The sequence below is a fragment of the Piliocolobus tephrosceles genome, chromosome 6, assembly GCF_002776525.5.
Source record: "Piliocolobus tephrosceles isolate RC106 chromosome 6, ASM277652v3, whole genome shotgun sequence".
In the NCBI taxonomy this organism is placed as follows: domain Eukaryota; kingdom Metazoa; phylum Chordata; class Mammalia; order Primates; family Cercopithecidae; genus Piliocolobus; species Piliocolobus tephrosceles.
In genome coordinates this window covers 2,126,738-2,147,028 of record NC_045439.1, presented here as the reverse complement: position 1 = coordinate 2,147,028, position 20,291 = coordinate 2,126,738, and the positions used below count along the sequence as shown (strand labels likewise).

At 41.8% G+C, this 20,291-nt stretch overlaps 1 protein-coding gene across 3 annotated transcripts in view; it reads right to left on the bottom strand.

Moving 5' to 3' along the window:
- PPP1R13B (protein phosphatase 1 regulatory subunit 13B) overlaps positions 1-20,291 on the bottom strand; it is a 118,880-nt gene that overhangs the window by 16,185 nt on the left and 82,404 nt on the right. The window contains exons 1-5 of one of the 3 annotated variants that reach the window (XM_023205700.2): positions 13,982-14,693; positions 8,227-8,328; positions 4,385-4,559; positions 3,315-3,511; positions 169-309 (exon numbers count right to left, since the gene is read on the bottom strand). In XM_023205700.2, coding sequence (XP_023061468.1) covers positions 169-309; positions 3,315-3,511; positions 4,385-4,559; positions 8,227-8,283 — 570 coding nt within the window. In that variant the 5' untranslated portion in view covers positions 8,284-8,328; positions 13,982-14,693. Of the gene's footprint in view, positions 1-168; positions 310-3,314; positions 3,512-4,384; positions 4,560-8,226; positions 8,329-13,981; positions 14,694-20,291 lie in introns of those variants that run through there. The other 2 variants (XM_023205699.2, XM_023205698.1) reach the window with 2 other exon arrangements.

Below are 20,291 nucleotides of genomic sequence, written 5' to 3'. Positions count from 1 at the left end.
GAGTTGTTGGGAGAAGGAACTTTGTTCTGTCATTTTTGATGGTTTATGGCCTATTTATGTTTGATCAGCTACAGCGGATAGGAGGAGCATAATGCTACTTACAGAAGATGAGCAATGCTTGGATAAACTATCTTTAGTATTTTATCTCACACAAACTTTTTCACATGCCTGAATTTTTTTCCCATAGAGACGTTCACGCAGTTCACTGATCCGCTTGTCCATCATGGCCACCTCCATGTTGCGCTTATTTAAGAGTTCCTTCTGCTGCTGAAGTTTTGAATTTTGTTCCTGGTTAAGCTGGTTACGAATCTACAAACCACAAAATATAACTTTTATGATTTGCGTTAATTAAAAGTCAAATTCTCATTGCCAGGGAGATTAAAAAAGAAAAAGTAGCATTAAGTTCTGATGTATATTTACATGCATGCACTGCCATCTTGTGTGAAATATTTCACAGGTACAGCAGAGACGAAGTCAGGACAGAGTTCTCATGGAACAAAGAAAGAGCAAACATCTGTAATGCATCTTCTTCAAAGCACACGAAATGACTAGTGCCAATGATGATTACAGGAGACTGAGTGCGGTATTTGGGACTCTCAGAAACTAAAGGAAAATCTGCCGCACTCCATGGAGCTGCTTCAGGCCTGAGCCCACCACTTTGATGCACCTTACTGTGGAGGCAGCAGAAAATTCAAAAAGGACCAAAAAGGATGGCCTGAATCACCAAGTGAAGCACCTTTACGTCATTTTAGTGGCTTGCAACCAGCGTTTTTAAGAAATGAACTAGGACAGAAAATATCAGAGTGTACTTCCCATAGTAAGAGCTGTCTTAAACTTTCAGATGCCCACAGCACTAGTGCATACACACTTCCATGTGTATACTCAACAGGACATAAAATGCACTTTTAAAAACTGACTGCAGGCCGGGTGCGGTGGCTCACACCTGTAATCCCAGCACTTTGGGAGGCTGAGGCAGGTGGATCACCTGAGGTCAAGAGTTCAAGATCAGCCTGGCCAACATGGTAAAACCCCGTCTCTACTAAAAATACAAAAATTAGCCGGGTGTGGTGGCGTGCGCCTATAATCCCAGCTACTCAAGAGGCTGAGGCAAGAGAACTGCTTGAAACCAGGAGGTGGTGGATGCAGTGAGCTGAGATTGCCCCACTGCACTATAGCCTGGGCAACAGAGCCAGACTGTCTTAAAACAAAACAAAACAACACAACAATAAAAACTGGGTTGCAGGCTGGGCGCGGTGGCTCACGCCTGTAATCCCAGCACTTTGGGAGGCCAAGGTGGGCAGATCATGAGCTCAAGAGTTTGAGACCAGCCTGGCCAACATGGTGAAACTCCGTCTCTAATAAAAATACAAAAATTAGCCAGGAGTGGTGGTAGGTGCCTGTAATCCCAGCTACTGCAGAGGCTGAGGCAGGAGAATCCCTTGAACCCAGGAGGCAGAGGTTGCAGTGAGCCAAGATCGTGGCACTGCACTCCAGCCTCGGACTCCATCTCAAAAAAAAAAAAAAAAAAAAACTGGATTGCAGTCCAAAAAACTGGAAATAAATGACATCCTTATATCACACTCATCACATTTCATCAAAAAATCCTTAAAACCTCGCTTAAAATGTAAAAGAAGTCATGAAACCTTATAATACTGTAGTACTTCTATGCATGTATGTTAAAGAACAGCAACCACAAGTGATTTTACTCTATATAGTTAAGTACCCTCATTTCATAAAATGATATAATACTTTTTCTAGCAAGTGCTAATAAAGCAGCAAGACCTATTTCTGGCTTGAAAAATCACCTTCTGAATTACAACTTCTGAGACATGAAAATATTGAGGATTGTTAAGGATTGAATATGTCCCCCAAAATCTCTATGTTGAAGCTCTAACCCCAATGTAATGGTGTCTGGAGGTAGGGTCTTTAGGAGGTAATTAGGTTTAGGCAAGGTCATGAAGGTGGGGCCCCCCATAATGAAGTTAATGGAGACAGACTAAAACTCTCTCTCTCCACTACGTGGGGACACAGTGAGAAGGCGGCTCTCTGCAAGCCAGGGAGTGAGTGAACACTCAACGGGAACTGAATTTGCAGGCACCTTTATCTTGGACTTCCAGCCTCCAGAACGGTGGGAAATAAATGTCTATAGTTTAAGCCATCCAGCCTATGATATTTTGTTATAGCAGTCGGAGCTAACTAAGACAAGGATTTAATAATAGGCACCTAGCTCATCAAAAGAGTTTACACAAAGGCCTTAAAATATCACCTAAGTTTAATTCTTTACTGGATTATTATTAAATTCTTTTGTGCTGAAAACATTCTAAGTGAAGGAAGCCGGTCACAAAGGATGCATAACTGTGTGTTTTGGTTAATATCCCTTAACCAAAATGCTGGGGACCCAGAAGCATTTCAGACGTTGGATTCATTCAGATTTTTAAATATTTACGTTATATTTACCTGTTTAGCATCCTTCCTAATTTGGAAATCCGAAATCCAAAATCCAAAATGCTCCAATGAGTGTGTATTTCCTTTGCATGCCACAGTGGAGCTCAGAAAGTTTCAGATTTGAAGCATTTTAGATTATCGGATTAAGGATGCTCAACCTGTATTGCATGACTCTATTCATAAGAAATGTCCAGAATAGCCAAATCCACAGAGACAGAAAGTAGATTTGTGGCTGCCAGGCTCTGGAGGGTATGGAGGTTGTGGGGTGATGGCTAAGAAGTACGGGCCTTCTTTTTGGGTGATAAAAATGTTCTAAAATTAATTGTGGTGGTGGATGTAACTGATAAGTCTGTGAAGGTACTGAAGCCACCGAATTGTATCCTTGAAATGGATGAATTGTATGCTGTGTGAATTATATCCCTTTTTTTTTTGTTTTAAGACAGTCTCACTCTGTCACCCAGGCTTGAGTGCAGTGGTGCAATCTTGGCTCATTGCAGCCTCTGCCTTCTGGGTTCAAGCGATTCTCCTGCTTGGAGGCTGGGACTACAGGTACACGCCACCACGCCCAGCTAATTTTTGTATTTTTAGTGGAGATGGGGTTTCACCGTATTGGCCAGGCTGATCTTGAACTCCTGACCTTGTGATCTGCCTGCCTCGACTTCCCAAAGTGCTGGGATTACAGGTGAGCCACCACACCCAGCCTATCCCAAGTCATTTTAAAAATTATTTTGTACTGAATATATCTTGTGCCTACTGTTAAATTAGAATCTACTAATTTGTTTCCACTTCCTAAGGTTTCCAACCCACGCTAATGAAAGATAGAAAGATGAGAATGTTTTAATACAACCACTGCCAGACCCAGGAGTTACCTGTAGTTCTTGGTACAGTCTTTTTAGCTCCACCGCTGCTGGTCCAGTCAATTTGCCATTATAAGACTGGAACCCATTCAGTTTTCCTTTCTTTAAATCTTCCAGCTGCTGACTAAGCTGATCAACTCTTAAAATTGCAGTCTGCACTTCCTGCTTCTTTTCCTGGAACATGGCACTGAACCTTTCTATTTCAGCAGCTATAATTGCCCACACACACAAAAAGAATAAAACATTTAGTTGATCCTTTTTTTTTTCATTTCTATACACTGAACTTAATTCTAGTATCATTTAGTGCCAGACCTTAGAGAAAGTTGTGATATGCAGAATCCAAAACACATTTCAAAAAGCCTTTGGGACACCTGTATCTGATTACTCATAAAGCAAATAATTATATTTGCATTAATTCCTGACTATTCTTTAGGGTAATCAGTCCATAAGCTAGTTTGTTCAAGTGACTTAGAAATCTCTGAGACCAAAGGTTTCGTGAACGCAGGGCCATCCAAGCCTGTCTCGTGCATCACCGTGACTTACAAGTAGGCATAGACTGAACCAACGAATAAAATAAGAGTTCATACAGAAAAAAAGTGAGCATCAGCATAACTTATCTTAATGCATGGATACAAGTTAAGTTATTCAAGAAAAACAGACCCTCTGAATGAGTAAGTCTTGGAGTGCCCCACCCTAATCCAAAGGGCCACTGGTACCAATGCAACGAGAGGATCTTTGTACTGCATCTAAGGGTCGCAAGGTATCTTTTTATTTTTTTGAGACAGGGTCTCACTGTTATTCAGGCTGGGGAGCACTGGCCCGATCATGGCTTACTGCAGCCTTGACCTCCCAGGTTCAAGCAATCCTCCCACCTCAGCCTCTCAAGTAGCTGGGACTACATAATTCTAAGATCACTTAACCTAACCAACCCATCCTTTTAGATGCAAGTAACAGAGCAAAACTTTAGCACACTTGCTATTTAGTCCTGTGAATCTGTGACTGAATTGTCAGGCAGTTAGACTGTGTTTCATTGGATCTGGGCCTGGTGAGAGTGGTGACGAGGGGGTGTTGCAGGCACGTACACAGATTGCCGTTCATGATTTTGCTGTAGTCAACTTGTCCTCTCATGGCACGAATTTTCTTCAGCTTGTTCTCCTGGGCTTCAACTCGTTCTTTCAATTTCTGAAGCTTTTCATTTTCAGAAATAGACTGCTGCTGACGGCGCTCCTGTTGCTTTAGAAAATGTAAACGCTGTTCCTAAAAAAGAAAGAAAAATGTAACTTTGAAAATTGAAGGCTGGGCACAGTGGCTCACACCTGTAATCCCAGCACTTTGAGAGGCTGAGGTGGGTGGATCACCTGAGGTCAGGAGTTCGAGACCAGCCTGGCCAGCATGGTAAAACCCTGTCTCTACTAAAAATGCAAAAAGTAACTGGGCATTGTGGTGGGCGCCTGTAATCCCAGCTACTTGGGAGGCTGAGGCAGAAGAATCACTTGAAACTGGGAGATGGAGGTTGCAGTCAGCTGAGATCGTGCCACTGCACTCCAGCCTGGGTGCCAGCACGAAACTCTGTCTCAAAAAAAAAGAAAAAAGAAAACTGAAACTTATGATTACTTTTATATACTCAAAAAGAAAAATGTGACAGTATTCTACAGTATCACTCATCTTAATGAATACTAAAACACTAGAGGAATCTTATATCAGACCATATAAAACTAAAATTATTGGGCATACCTAAGTATGAAATAGTAAGAGCTGGGGATTTTTAAGAGAGAGGGTTTTTTCTGTTTTTTTGAGGCGGAGTCTCGCTCTGTCGCCCAGGCTGGAGCGCAGTGGCAGAATCTCGGCTCACTGTAACCTCCGCCTCCCGGGTTTACACCATTCTCCTGCCTCAGCCTCCTAAGTAGCTGGGACTACAGGCGTCCACCACCACACCCGGCTAATTTTTTTGTATTTTTTTTAGTAGAGATGGGGTTTCACCATGTCAGCCAGGATGGTCTCGATCTCCTGACCTTGTGATCCGCCTGCCTCGGCTTCCCAAAGTGCTGGGATTACAGGTGTGAGCCACCGCGCCCGGTGAGAGAGGGTTTTCTTATGCATACTGATCTATACCAGTTAATATAAGCGCTTCTGCAGAAAACCTCCCAGTAGCAGAACATGCACTAACACAATCTCCTCTTCACTCTGTCACATCTGTGAAGTCCCAGTGAGCCTTACTTTCCTGCTGCAAGTAATAAATTTCATGCTGCTACAAAGTGGCTTACAAGAATCTAATTCATTTCCTAAAGGAAATGAACACTGACCAGCAGAGGATTTTACACTGAAAAGAGGTAAGGTGATCAGTAAGCAGATAAATCTTCAATTTGTTACGATACTGAACAATCAAGGAAGTGTCTGCTTTCTCCAGGATTAATTTCTTCAATAATAAAACATGTTAGAGTCAAACAATACCAGAACAATCTAAAAACAATATATACAATACTCTTCAATAGGGTTTCCCCTATTAATGTGAAAACATACCTTAAAGATAAGAGTCAACATTAAATAGTCATGATCCCATATTTTTGCATAAAATACACCTAAATAAGGAGAAGTTTGAGGTGTGATTACAAAGGCACTACATACTACACTCTAAGGTAAAGCAATATGTGCTTAAATATTTAAGATGCAGCATTAACTTGTGATTTACATTGCTGAAAATATCTACAACTATTTTTAACAGCAATACTCTTGGATCAGTATTTGGAAAAAAATAAAAAGCAGAATTAGAAAATTTTTACAATGACATAATACTATGTATATTTTATCTTAGAACTCTTATTAATGGGACACTTTCCAATTGAACTTTTAATCATGTTTATTCTCATAAATCCAATAAACGTTGAGACAACTTTTTAAAACAAGTCCAACCCAAATTATTATTTACATAAAAGTGGATAGTACAATGAAGTATAGTCACTCAATACATTTTTTAAAAATTCAGATTGAACATTTTAGTCATAAAGAAAATCTCTCTACAGAAGAAAGCAATTAAGAACCTAGTTGGTAATGTTTAAAAACATTATCTTTAAAGCAGTTTAGAATTTTTTTTTCCATTTTGAGACAGAGTCTCGCTCTGTTGCCCAGTCTGCAGTATAATGGCGTGATCTCAGCTCACTGCAACCTCCACCTCCCGGCTTCAAGTGATTCTCCTGCTCAGCCTGAGTGGCTGGGATTATAGGCATGAGCCACTACATCTGGCTAATTTTTGTATTTTTAGTACAGACAGGGTTTCGCCATGTTGGTCAGGCTGATCTCGAACTCCTGACCTCAGATGATCCACCTGCCTCGGCCTCCCAAAGTGCTGGGATTACAGGCATGAGCCACCACGCCCGGCCAGTTTTGGAACATTTTAAGATCATTTACAACATGAATCATTTCCAGCAGGCATGTGTGATAGATCTGATGTTTCAATTACATATGACTAAACCATTATTTAGAAAAATCCCAGTTTCAATAACCAGTGTAGAACTCAGTATATGTAATGAGCATTATCTATGCCCCACACTGTCATAAAGCAAACAAGTCCAACCTAGAGTAACACAATGGGAAGCCCCGTTAACCACCTGTCATTGTCTTCATGGCCCTGATCAGTGTTTTCATCATGGATTGCTGCTTTCTTCTTGAACACTAATACCAATGACATAGCCAAGAGCATACCCAGAGGCAAAAGGAGATAACGAAAGCACCCCCCCCTTTTTTTTTTTTTTTTTGAGACGGAGTCTCGCTCTGTCGCCCAGGCTGGAGTGCAGTGGCCAGATCTCAGCTCACTGCAAGCTCTGCCTCCTGGGTTCACGCCATTCTCCTGCCTCAGCCTCCCGAGTAGCTGGGACTACAGGCGCCCGCCACCTCGCCCGGCTAGTTTCTTGTATTTTTTAGTAGAGACGGGGTTTCACCGTGTTAGCCAGGATGGTCTTGATCTCCTGACCTTGTGATCCGCCCATCTTGGCCTCCCAAAGTGCTGGGATTACAGGCTTGAGCCACCGCACCCGGCGAAAGCACCCTTTCTTCCCGATTTTTTTTGTTTGTTCGTTTGAGATGGAGTCTCCATCGGTCGCCCAGGCTGAAGTGCAGCGGCACAATCTCCACTCACTGCAAGCTCCGCCTCCCGGGTTCACGCCATTCTCCTGCCTCAGCCTCCAGAGTAGCTGGGACTACAGGCGCCTGCCACCACGCCCAGCTAATTTTTTTAATATATATTTTTAGTAGAAACAGGGTTTCACCGTGTTAGCCAGGATGGTCTCGAACTCCTGATGTTGTGAGCTACCCACCTCGGCCTCCCAAAGTGGTGGGATTACAGGCATAAGCCACTGCGCCTGCCCCTCTTTTTTTTAATTTTAATATAAGGTCTCACTTACTCTTGTCACCCAGGCTGGAGTGCAGTGGCATGATCTTGGCTCACTGCAACCAGCTCCTGGACTCAACCTCCCATATAGCTGGGACCACAGCCACATGACACCATGCCCGGCTAATTTTCTTAATTTTTTTGTAGAGACAGGGTCTCACTATATTTCCCAGGCTGGTCCTGAACTCCAGGGCTCAAGCAATCCTCCTGCCTCCTGGGATTACAGGCAGGAGCCACTGTGCCTGGCCCATTTTCAAATTTTATCTATGATTTTAATAAGGTCATCAGTTTCCTGTTTGGGGTGTCTATTGTGTGTGTCAAAGGTGAGACACTCTTGTTCTGATAGCTTCCCAACTTCCAGAAACTACAGTATGTACATATTATTATGGAAGTGATAACAGAGAAAGACTGCACTTAGCACTCCCATGGCATGGTCCTATTTTGTAAGCGTTACCCAAGAATATATTGACCCCAGTCTAAAATGATGGTTAAAAAAGGTACTTTTTGAACGATATTTCAATACCTCTTTTTATAACTTACCTTGGCAACCAACATCTGCTGCTGATTTTCAATCTGCTGCTGTTGCCTAGCTGCCATATCTTGGAGCTCTGAGAGGGTAAGTTCAACACGTGGATTCCCAACCTAAACAAAAAGCACTTATTTTGGAACATACGTTTATCTGCATAATTGTCTTTCTCTTGAGTCAAAACTCACACATATCAGGACTTTAGAGAGGATCCCTAGAAATTAGGAGAGTACCAACTAGTTTATTTTCTTGTAAGAACTTTTCCTAATTGTAGACTGCTTTTATTAAATATAAATAACTGTTTTTCTAATGCATAAACATCAGATACTGTATTTAGTAAGGGCTCAAGTTTAAGCAAACATTTGCAAATATGTATTATAAGTGACATTCCGCCTTCTGGAATGACAATTTAGTAGGTATATTTGAGCAAATGAGGCTGTCAAATGTTTAAGGATACAAAACCAAAAAAATAAATATGCAGGTAACACCTAAGAACAAATGTCATCTCACTATCACCTGACTTCAGGAAACGAAAATATGTAATCGATTCTAATATACGAATAACTAAAAACACCATATGTGTGACTTACATGAACACATCATCCGAGAGAATTACATATGTGAAATCAACATGCAAAGTAACATCTAGAGGAATGCAATTGGCTGTTTCTCCATTCTCCATTCTGTCAATGATGCCCTGAACTAAACACTTTACATATATGGACCCATTTCAGCCTCAGAATGACCAATCAGGTGGGTACTGTTACATCCCCGTTTTACAGATAAGAAGAACACAAGCACAGGCCAGTCAGCTTGTGAGGCAGAGCAGAGATGCAGAGTCTATGTTCTTGACTGTTACTCACAGTTCATTACTTACTAAGCCCACACCACGCGCACTGTGTACTGTGACAGACATGTTATGAGCATTGTGCCATATGCTCTTCAAAACCAATCTGCATGGGGCTGCAGGGGTGATGTGAGCCCCACTCTGGGTGAGGAGCCATGGGGATGAGGGAAGGAGCATGCCTAGAGGCATGCAGCCCATGAAAGCCCTAGAGCTCCATTCTCACAAGCCCATTTCCAAACCCTTCAGTTCTGAGCAAGGAGGCCACACAGTTCCTCCTCAAGCCCCCATGTTCTACTTCTAGGTTTATATATACTCTTAGGACACCTTTACCTTCCTCCACCCTTAAACCTCTTAGAATTCTTAATAGTCAATTACAGTTTCTGTTCCTCCAGCTCCATGTCTTCCCAAACTTCTTTGATGGATGTTTGAGCACATTCTTGACTCTTGAAACGTGGGATCAGGACTTAACAGTCTTTTTTTTTTTTTTTTTTTTGAGAGGGAGTCTTGCTCTGTCACCCAGGCTGGAGTGCAGTGGCGCAATCTTGGCTCACTGCAACCTCCGCCTCCCGGGCTCAAGCAACTCTCCTGCCTCAACCTCCCAAGTAGCTGGGACTACAGGTGCCCGCCACCACACCCAGCTAATTTTTGTGTTTTTTAGTAGAGATGAGGTTTGGTCTTGAACTCCTGACCTTGTGATCTGCCTGCCTTGGCCTCCCAAAGGGCTGGGATTACAGTGGGATTACAGGCATGAGCCACTGCGCCCGGCCAGATTTAACAGTCTTAACTGGAACCACCATTCTGTTTATCTAAAAATCCTGAGCAATCAATATGGTACAAGCTTTTTTCTTTTTTTTTTTTTTTTAATTTAGAGACAGAATCTTGCTCTGTCACCCAAGCTGGGGTAGAGTGGTGCAATCACTGCAGCCTCAAGCTATCCTCTCGCCTAGCTAGCACTACAGGCACACACTGTCATGCCTGGCTGATTTTTAAAATTTTTTTGTAGAGGCAGGGGTCTCAACCTGTTGCCTGTGCTGGCCTCAATCTCCTGGGCTCAAACGATCCTCCCACCTGGGTTTCCCAAAGCACTGAGATTACTGGTGTACAGGTGTGTAAGCAAATGTGCCCAGACTTAAACACTTTTTGACTAGAGGAAAACTATGTCTATTCAACAAATCTTTCAATTAACATTAATTTTATAATTTCACAACTTGAAGAAAAAAAAAAAATCAAAAACTAGCTTTTTGGTCTCCCCTACCAAAGGCTTCACAAAACAATGAAAAAGGATAGAAGAGAAATTTAACTGTCTGGTGTTCTGATGTATCTATGAATAAGACAGAGCTTATTAAAATATTTTACTTACCTAAACCAAAAAGTATTTTATTTGCCAGCACAAACATTTATACTCTTTATGTTGCACGTGTTTTTCTAGGTACAAAATTAAGATATGCCATGTTGTCATAAGTAATTCAGTCATTGTATCTTATACATCACCTTATATTGTAATGAAATTTTACTGAAGATCTTACATATAGAAAAGTGTAATAAATCCTAATGTACAGCTGAATGAATTATTTCAAAGTGAACATGCCTGGTGCTTTAATTGTATTTAAATGGGTTATAAAAACATAAGCTACCATAAACCTGCAAGTCAACAAATATGTAACAACTTACATTTTAGTAATTGTGCAATGTGAAAACTTGGGAAAAAAGAAGCACTTTTTCCACAATTTTAAAGAAAATGAAAACCCTTCAATGAAAATTTGATTTTTTAATAATAGGCCTAGCACTGTATTACATGCAACCTAATCCCTATTTACAATTTTAAATTTTTCATACAAACTTAATTTATTCAAACAAACCTATTACCTAATTCTTCCCTATTTCTCTTCATTGACTGCATCTAATAAGAAGAAATCAAACTCTGTTCCCTTAGGCAATTCAAGGTCCCTAATTATGGTAGAGTTGTCGGATGAGTTCCGCTCCAGGTCACACAGAGCTCAAGCCACTTCCTACAACTAAGTTAAATTAGCAGAAAAGTTCTCTCAGCAACAGTCAGACAGGTGCCTACGAATACAGGACTCCCAAAAAGGAAACACCCTACCAGCCTTAAACCTGCTCCAATGATCCCTTCGGCAGGGACTACCACCTGTGGCCCCAAGGATCCAGATCTCTTCTAACACCGACGTTCACTACCTGAACTCTGGATTCCAGGAACACTGTTTCTGCTCTGATGAACCCAGCTCACTCTCCGCCTCACACCACGTCGCTAGTTTTCCACCATAAACATGGCCCACCCCACCTCAGGTCTAGCCTCCCACCCCAACCCCAGCATGAGCAGAGGGAAAGAGACGTTTTTATGATCACTTATCCGATCACATCACTGCCTTCTTTCTCCGAACTTCCACAAATCTACTTGCGGAAATAAGAGACTTTATTAGCTAGCTTACAAAATTTTTATAAACAAAATATTTGCCTCTCCAAGTATTAGTAAGAAGGCTAGTCTTACATTCTATTTAATGTACTACTGATATATTTTGCTAATATGCGGCCAGGCATGATGGCTCACAGCTGTAATCCCAGTTCATGAGTTTCAGACCAGCCTGGACAAATGGTGAAACCCCATCTCTACAAAATACACAAAAATTAGCCAGGCATGATGGCGGACACCTGTAGTCCCAGCTACTCGGGAGGATGAGGTGGAAGGAACGCTTGAGCCAGGGAGGTTGAGACTGCAGTGAGCTGTGACTGTACCACTGCGCTCCAGCCTAGGGGACACAGCAAGACCCTTTTTCAAAAAAAAAAAAAAGAAGAAGAAAAGAAAAAAAAAAAGAAAAAAAAATTGCTATGTACCAAAAAGTAGTAAAGACTACAATTTTACCTATGAACAGAGGAATTCATCATATTACATACCTCATCCATATCTGTCCAGTTAATGACTCATTATTGCAGTTCTTGAAAAACTATGCCTTTTTTTTTTTTGTATAATTAATCTTTCATCTAGAAACACTAAATAGGCCAGGCACAGTAACTCACGCCTGTAATCCCAGCACTTTGGGAGGCCGAGGAGGGTGGATCATGAGGTCAGGAGTTCAAGATCAGCCTGGCCAACATGGTGAAATGCTGTCTCTACAAAAAAATACAAAAAATTAGCTGGGAGTGGTGGCAGGTGCCTGTAATCCCAGCTACTTGGGAGGCTGAGGCAGAAGAATCACTTGAACCTGGGAGGTGGAGGTTGCAGGGAGCTGAGACTGCACCACTGCACTCCAGCCTGGGCAACACGGCGAGACTCCATCTCAAAAAAAAAAAAAAAGAAAAAAAAGAAACACTAAGTAATGCTCTGTAAGGAATGGTATTTTGACATTACAATTTCAGGCAAATAAACACACTAATTTAGTCAACCCAACTGTTCCTAGTCAGAGAACAGACTCTGGTACAGATTTGAATTTTGTGTCATGCTTGGATAAACCCAAAATATTCTGCTTTTGCTTGGCATACATGTGCCAAGTGCCTCAGAGGCAGTTGTGCACATGTGCTGGCTCTACCTGCTCTGAAGTGCCCTCTTGTTTAGCTTTTGTTACCCTAAAGATGCTTTCCTGTCCTGTAACTTTATTTTTATTGTAAGTTCAGTCACAGTGCAATCTCCCCAAACAGCATCATCATAACCCAGAGAAGACAGAGAACATGCATATGTTTAAAGGAGATAAGCTACAGTGTAAACAATGGAGGTCTAACTATGAATGGTGCTTTTTCCTTCAACGCCTAACATACATTCCTTGGTAATCAGTTAACAGAAAAGATTAGTGGATTTTGTCAGCAGTTAAACATCTACTGGCAAATGGGTCACTTCAGATGTCCCTAATCTTGATATGCTGATTTTAATAATCAGCCAAATTACTTCATGGAAGTAAAAGCATGGAAGAGTGGAAAAAGTTCAAAAGAAGGACAAGACACAGTAGAATCAGAGCAAATTTCCATCAGGAAAAATAGCCTTGTTGCTGTCCCATCTACAGTATCTGCTAAAATTAAAGTACCAGTCTCTCAGCCCATAGAAAGACAAACGGCAAAATTCTTCAAGGTTTAGCACAAGCAATAAAAGAGAACTTCAAAAACTACCATCCTTAGAAGATTCGTTGTCACCAGCACTTCGTGGTGGTTCCTGGGGTGGCCTGCAGAAGCTTTTCCCGCAGCTCCCTCACGCTGCCCACTCACGACAGGGATGATGAGATGGACCCAGATTTCAGAAACAATACAATGTGGAATGTGTCCATGAAATAGGGTTGAAAGGTTGACTTGGAACTCAGTGGGCCTGTTGCTTTCCTCTATGAAACATCTGTAGCTTCTTTCCATAGTGGGTTCATTTAGAAAGGGGGGTCTGTTCACTAGTACATGGTCATTGTTTAACGGCCCTTTTAATCTCTTCCCCATCTGTGGTGGTTACGTCTCCTTGTAAGTTCATTTTTCTTTTGACTGTTCTGTTTGTGTTCAATATTATTCATCTGCACTTTTATCTTTAATCATCCTGTGTCTTTTATTTTAACCTTTTCGTCATTTATTAAGTTGAGTAGAGAGTTCACTTATTTTTAGTTTGCTTTTTAAGGATAAAAGAATTTAAAGCCATGTATTCATTCTGAGTGTAACTTTCAGCCCTATCCCTAGATTTTTTTTTTCCTAACTTTTCAAGTCATAGGCTTTTCTTTTTTAGAGTTAATTGAGGCATAATTTACATATCTTAAAATTTACCCATTGTAACTGGAAAATTTAGTTATTTTAGCAAATACAGAGTTGTGCAACCATCACCACAGTTCTATTTTAGAATGTTTCCCTCTTCCTCCAAAAGTTACCTCGTGCCCATTCACCATTAATTTCCACGCCCAACCCCAGATGCAGGCACCCACTGATCTGCTTTCTGTCTCTAGACTTACTTTCTTCCGGATACTTCATATAAGCGAAATCATACCATAGGTAGTCTTTTACATCTGCTGTAATGTTTTTGAGGTTCCTCTGTGTTGAGTAGTTTCTTTTTGATGCTGCGTCATATTCAGTCAGATGAATATACCACATTGTGTTTATCCATTCACCAGTTAATGGACATTTGGGCTGTTTCTTAGCTGCTATGAGTAACTGCTGCTGTGAACATTTGCATAGAGGCCTGTGTGAGCATATATTTCATTTCTCTTGAGTAGATACCTAGGAGTGGAATTCCTGGCTTGTATGGCAAGTTTATGTTTAGCTTTTTAAGAAACTGCCAAACTGTTTTCCAAAGTGGTTGCACTATTTTACATTTCCACCAGCAATGTATGAGGGTGTGTCCACATTCTTGCCAGTATTATTATTGTCTTTTTGCTTATAGCTTAATTTTTGTGGGTGTGTAATGGTGTCTCACTGTGGTTTCAATTTGCATTTCCCCAGTGACTGGAAGTGTTAAGTATCTTTTCATATGCCTGTTAGCCATTTGTCTCTCTTCTTTGATGAGATGTCTATTTTTAAGTTGGTTGTCTTCTTGTTGTTGAGTTGTAATAGTACGTTAACCCAGACATGAGTCCTTTATTTTATCAGAAAACACAATGAAAATAAATTATTATAGAAGTGAAGTACAAAATACATCCACAATGTTATTATTATTGTAGTGAGTAGACATAAGATTACCCTAAGTTGATATGAAAGTTTCAAAATGCTCCTTCTCAATTTCTGTTATTCATTGTAAATCTTCAGATTTATCTATATGAGTTAAACCTTTCTTTTGAGCTTTTAATTTCAGGGTTTTTTTTCATTTGTGAAAGTCCGTTTAGTTCTTTTTTTAGTCTGCAGTGCCATTTTGAAATATTTTCCTATTCTCTTGAACATATGATCAAAACTTGTCATTTCTTTAAATAAAGTAAACACAGCTGTTTTATAGCCTGTGCCAGGTCACACCGGTATCTGAGGTGTTTGTCACATTTTGTTCATGATGTCTTATTTCCTTGTGTACCTTATTTAAAATTGTACACTGGTCATTATATTCAGATTATTTGAAATAAACTGTAACCTAGAATCAAAAAATATATATTATGTGGAATAAAAAATTCCCTAAACTTTCAAGCTCCAGTGAGATGACATGAAATAGTTCAACAGTTTCATGCTCATTCTTTTTTGCATTTAGTTTATATGAGAACACACCTTGCCAAAACATCCACCTCTGGCCTCTCTCTCCACCAAACTCCTCTCTCTCCTTCCAAGCGTGGCTTCCTCCCTAAATTCCCTATTTCTATGAATGGCTCTAGCCCTTTTTCCAGCAGCCTCAGCAGCAACATCTTCGATTGAGCCATCCTTGCCCTAAATAAAAGCTGCTGCTCAAAAGTGCTCTTAATGACCTCCCACGTTGGTACTTGCCACTCCATTCTAGAACACACACTTTCCTGTGAGCACATCTCACTCATGCTCTTCCTGCTACCCACACAGCCCTTCCCCTACTGCTTCCTAAACTCTGCCTATCACTTAACACCTAGGGGCAATGCCATCTGCTTCCTGAAGTTCTTCTGATTCTCTAAGGACTCTCTCATACCATTGTTTTGATATTCAGGATGTTTATTCACTTTCAGAGATGGGAAGAACTCAGTACTTTTTAAAATGAAATCTTTTTTTTTTTGAGACGGAGTCTCGCTCTGTGGCCCAGGCTGGAGTGCAGTGGTGCGATCTCCACTCACTGCAAGCTCCGCCTCCCAGGTTCATGCCATTCTCCTGCCTCAGCCTCCCATGTAGCTGGGACTACAGGCATCCGCCACTGCACCCGGCTAGTTTTTGTATTTTTAGTAGAGACGGGGTTTCACCGTGTTAGCCAGGATGGTCTCAATCTCCTGATCTCGTGATCCGCCCGTCTCGGCCTCCCAAAGTGCTGGGATTACAGGCGTGAGCCACCGCGCCCGGCCTAAAATGAATTCTTGAATTCATTCTAGAGATTCAACAATTAACATGTAATGAATGCCTGCTGCATAGCAGACATTTATATATACCCAAGTTTATAGTTGTCTTAGATGATGCTTACAAAAACCCTAGGAGGAAATTTTTATTATTTTATTTTATTTATTTATTATTATATATATTTTTTGAGCCGGAGTCTTGTTCAGTCGCCCAGGCTGGAGTGCAGTGCTCAATCTTGGTTCACTGCAATCTCCACTTCCCAGGCTCAGGCCTTTCTCCTGCCTCAGCCTCCCGAGTAGCTGGGACTACACGGGCCTGCCACCATGCCCGGCTAATTTTTTTTGTATTTTAGTAGAGACAGGGTTTCACCATGTTAGCCAGGATGGTCTCGATCTCCTGACCTCGTAACTCACCCGCCTCGGCCTCCCAAAGTGCTGGGATTACAGGAGTGAGCCACTGCGCCCAGCCTAATTTTTTTTATTATTATTAGTTTTTGAGATGGAGTCTCGCTCTGTGGCCCAGGCTTGAGCACAGTGGCAAGACCTCGGCTCACTGCAACCTCCACCTCCCAGTTCAAGTGATTCTCCTGCCTCAGCCTCCCAAATAGCTGACACCACAGGTGCATACCACCATGCCCAGCTAATTTTTTGTATTTTTAGTAGAGACAGGGTTTCACCATGTTAGCCAGGATGATCTCGATCTCCTGATCTCATGATCTGCCCACCTCGGCTTTCCAAGGTGCTGGGATTACAGGCGTGAACCACTGTGCCTGGCCCCTAGGAGGAAAATTCTTAAGCTTATTTTACAGGTGAGAAAGCTGAGACTCTGGGCAGCTGGTTGACTGGCTTTCCCAAGCTTACGTGTCAGGTCAGTAGCAGTGCCAGTATCCTAGCTGCATCTCCTGACAGCAAGCAGGCACTCTTTCCATCACATGGGAGGTGCTGCCCTCACTACCTGGCTGCAGCTTGGCATACATGGTTGCTCCTAATCAACAGCCATTTATTACGTCAAAGTGTAAACACTCTACCAGACATCATGAAGAAATCTTAATAATCTAAATCCTATGAAAATGTTGCTTTTTTGTTTGTTTGTTCTTTTGAGACAGAGTCTCGCTGTCACCAGCTGGAGTGCAGCGGCGCTATCTCGGTTCACTGCAACTTCTGCCTCCTGGGTTCAAGCAATTCTCCTGCTTCAGCCTTCTGGGTAGCTGGCACTACAGGCATGTGCCACCACGCCCAGCTAATTTTTGTATTTTTAGTAAAGATGGGTTCCACTATGTTGGCCAGGATGGTCTCGATCTCTTGACCTCATGATCCGCCAGGTCAAAAAATGATCAAACATCAACAATTTCACATAGTTCGAACTAATGGGAAAGGATTAATTTCTCCCTCTTGAAAAACATAAAAAAAGTTACCTGATTCAAGAATAAAATAATTTTAAAAATAAGATAAATGCGGCCAGGCGTGGTGGCTCACGCCTGTAATCCCAGCACTTTGGGAGGCCGAGGCAGGCAGATCACGAGGTCAGAAGATCAAGAACATCCTGGCTAACACGGTGAAACCCCGTCTCTACTAAAAATATAAATAATTAGCCAGGGGTGATGGCAGGCGCCTGTAGTCCCAGCTACTCGGGAGGCTGAGGCAGGAGAATGGCGTGAACCCAGGAGGCGGAGCTTACAGTGAACCGAGATCGTGCCACTGCACTCCAGCCTGCGTGAAACAGTGAGACTCTGTCTCAAAATAAAAAAATTAAAAAATAAGATAAATGCAATAATGAGAACTCTAGGCAACTCTTTAGTTTTGGAAATTATGAGAAGTGACCAGATAGACTTAATGTCACCTGCCCAGTGACACCGAAGGGCTTTGGAGTGGAAGGATCACTTGCGGCCAAAAGTTCAAAGCCAGCCTGGGCAACATGTGAGATATCATCTCTACAAAATATTTAAAAATTGCTGGGCATGGTGGTGCCTACCTCTAGTCCCAGCTGCTTTGGAGGCTGCGGTGAGAGGACTGCTTGAGCCCAGGGTTCCAAGCTACAGTGAACTATGATTTCACCACTGCACTCCAGCCTACGCAACAGAACGAAACCCTGTCTCTTTAAAATAAATACATGAGAAGTGAAATTTCTTCTAAATGGTAATTTATAGATAACTGGATGCCTCCTCTGCTTATATCATCGTACTCTTGAAATTGTATTTTCAAATACTTCCTTTGAAAGTCTCTGAGATTCCAGTAGTTGTGACACCATTGCAAAGCACAGAAACAATGACCTCACCAGGCTCTTATCTCCAGTCTCATTCCCGTCCTGCTCATCTCCCACTGCTGATATATAATTCTTACAGGCCAGCACCACAGAGATACTTCTAAAACACAGCTTGCTTAAAATCCCACAAGATTAATCTGAGATCTTAGCATGGTGAAGACCTGGCTTCTCCCCGGCTGGTCCTCTTGCTCTCCTCCCTCTCTGTGTCCCCTCCCCCTTGCCTGTCTCTACACTTCATGCTGCACAGTCCCGTTTATAACTCTCTGTCACCATAGAGTTTCACGTCTATTCCTCTGTATCTTTGTAGAATCCTTTGACTCTTTCTTTTGGGAAGTATTGCCCGATATCAATCTTGACAATCATACCCATTTATTTTGGTGCCTTATTCCACTTTTCCTACACTTTTCATACTAGCATGATTTGTTCACACATCTATCTCCAGAAATACCCTTTCTTTCTCTATGAAATCTGAAAGGAGACTTCAAGTGGCCTGCACTAACCATTTTGCTTCTGTCTTTATTCTGTCTACAATTAAAATAAGTTGGATATAATTGTTTTAAAAAGAATAAAGAGAGAAATTCTCAGCCTGGGTGGTAGTCACCTGAGTGTCTTTTTTTTTTTTTTGAGATGGAGTCTCACTCTGTCACCCAGGCTGGAGTGCAGTGGCACAATCTCGGCTCACCACAACCTCCGTCCCCCTGAGGTTCAAGCGATTCTCCTGCCTCAGCCTCCCAGATAGCTGGGATTACAGGCGTGCACTGCCACGCCCAGCTAATTTTTGTATTTTTATTTATTTATTTATTTTGAGACAGAGTCTTGCTCTGTCGCCAGACTGGAGTGCAAGTGGCGTGATCTTGGCTCACTGCAACCTCTGCCTCTAGGGTTCAAGCAACTCCTGTGCCTCAGCCTCCCAAGTAGCTGGAACTACAGGTGCACGCCACCACATCCGGCTAATTTTTTTGTATTTTAGTAGAGACAGGGTTTCACCATGTTGGCCAGGATGGTCTCGATCTCCTGACCTTGTGATCTGCCTGCCTCGGCCTCCCAAAGTACTGGGATTACAGACGTGAGCTACTGCACCGAGCTTAATTTTTGTATTTTTAGTAGAGATGGGGTTTCACCATGTGGGCCAGGCTGGTCTCAAGCTCCTGACCTCACTGATCCACCTGCCTTGGCTTCCCAAAGTGCTGAGATTACAGGTGTGAGCCACCCCACCCAGCTCTGAGTGTCTCTTTAAACTGTACATGTTTTATACAAGTACATATATTTCTGTGTATATTTTTCATAATAAAGAATAGAAAAAAATTAGACCAAATGTCTAGTATCTTATCTTGTAATTTAATCATCACAAGATTTAAAAAAGACTAAATATTTTTGGCAGTTTAAAGAAAATTTTTTTTATTTCTCTTTGTTTTACTTCCCACATTACACTGGTTTTTTTTTTTCCTTTCTTCTTTTGAGATGGAGTCTCACTCTTGTTGCCCAGGCTGGAGTGCAGTGGTGCGATCTCAGCTCACCGCAACCTGTGCCTCCCAGGTTCAAGCAATTCTCCTGCTTAAGCCTCCCGAGTAGCTGGGATTACAGGTGCGTGCCACCATGCCAGGCTAATATTTGTATTTTTTTTTAGTAGAGACGGGGCTTTACCATGTTGGCCAGGTTGGTCTCAAACTCCTGGCCTCAAGTGATCTGCCCACTTCGGCCTCCCAAAGTGCTGGGATTACAGGTGTGGGCCATTGTGCTTGGCCTACGCTGATGTATTTAAAAAAAGTTTTTTTGTAGAGACAGTGTCTCACTATGTTACCCAGGCTGGTCTCAAACTCCTAGTCTCAAGTTATTCTCTTGCCTTGGCCTCTCAAAGTGCTGGGATCACAGGCGTAAGCCACAACACACACTGTATAACTAGTTTTTTTAAAGTATAAGTGGTTTCTCAAGTAAAGTGTCATTACAAAAATGACAACCAACCTTAATGAAAAACTGTAGCAAAATAATCAGAATAAAATCTACTTCCACGCAATATTCATTAATATGAAATCATTCCTCTTTATTCCTATCTATTCAAGGTTATACATCTTC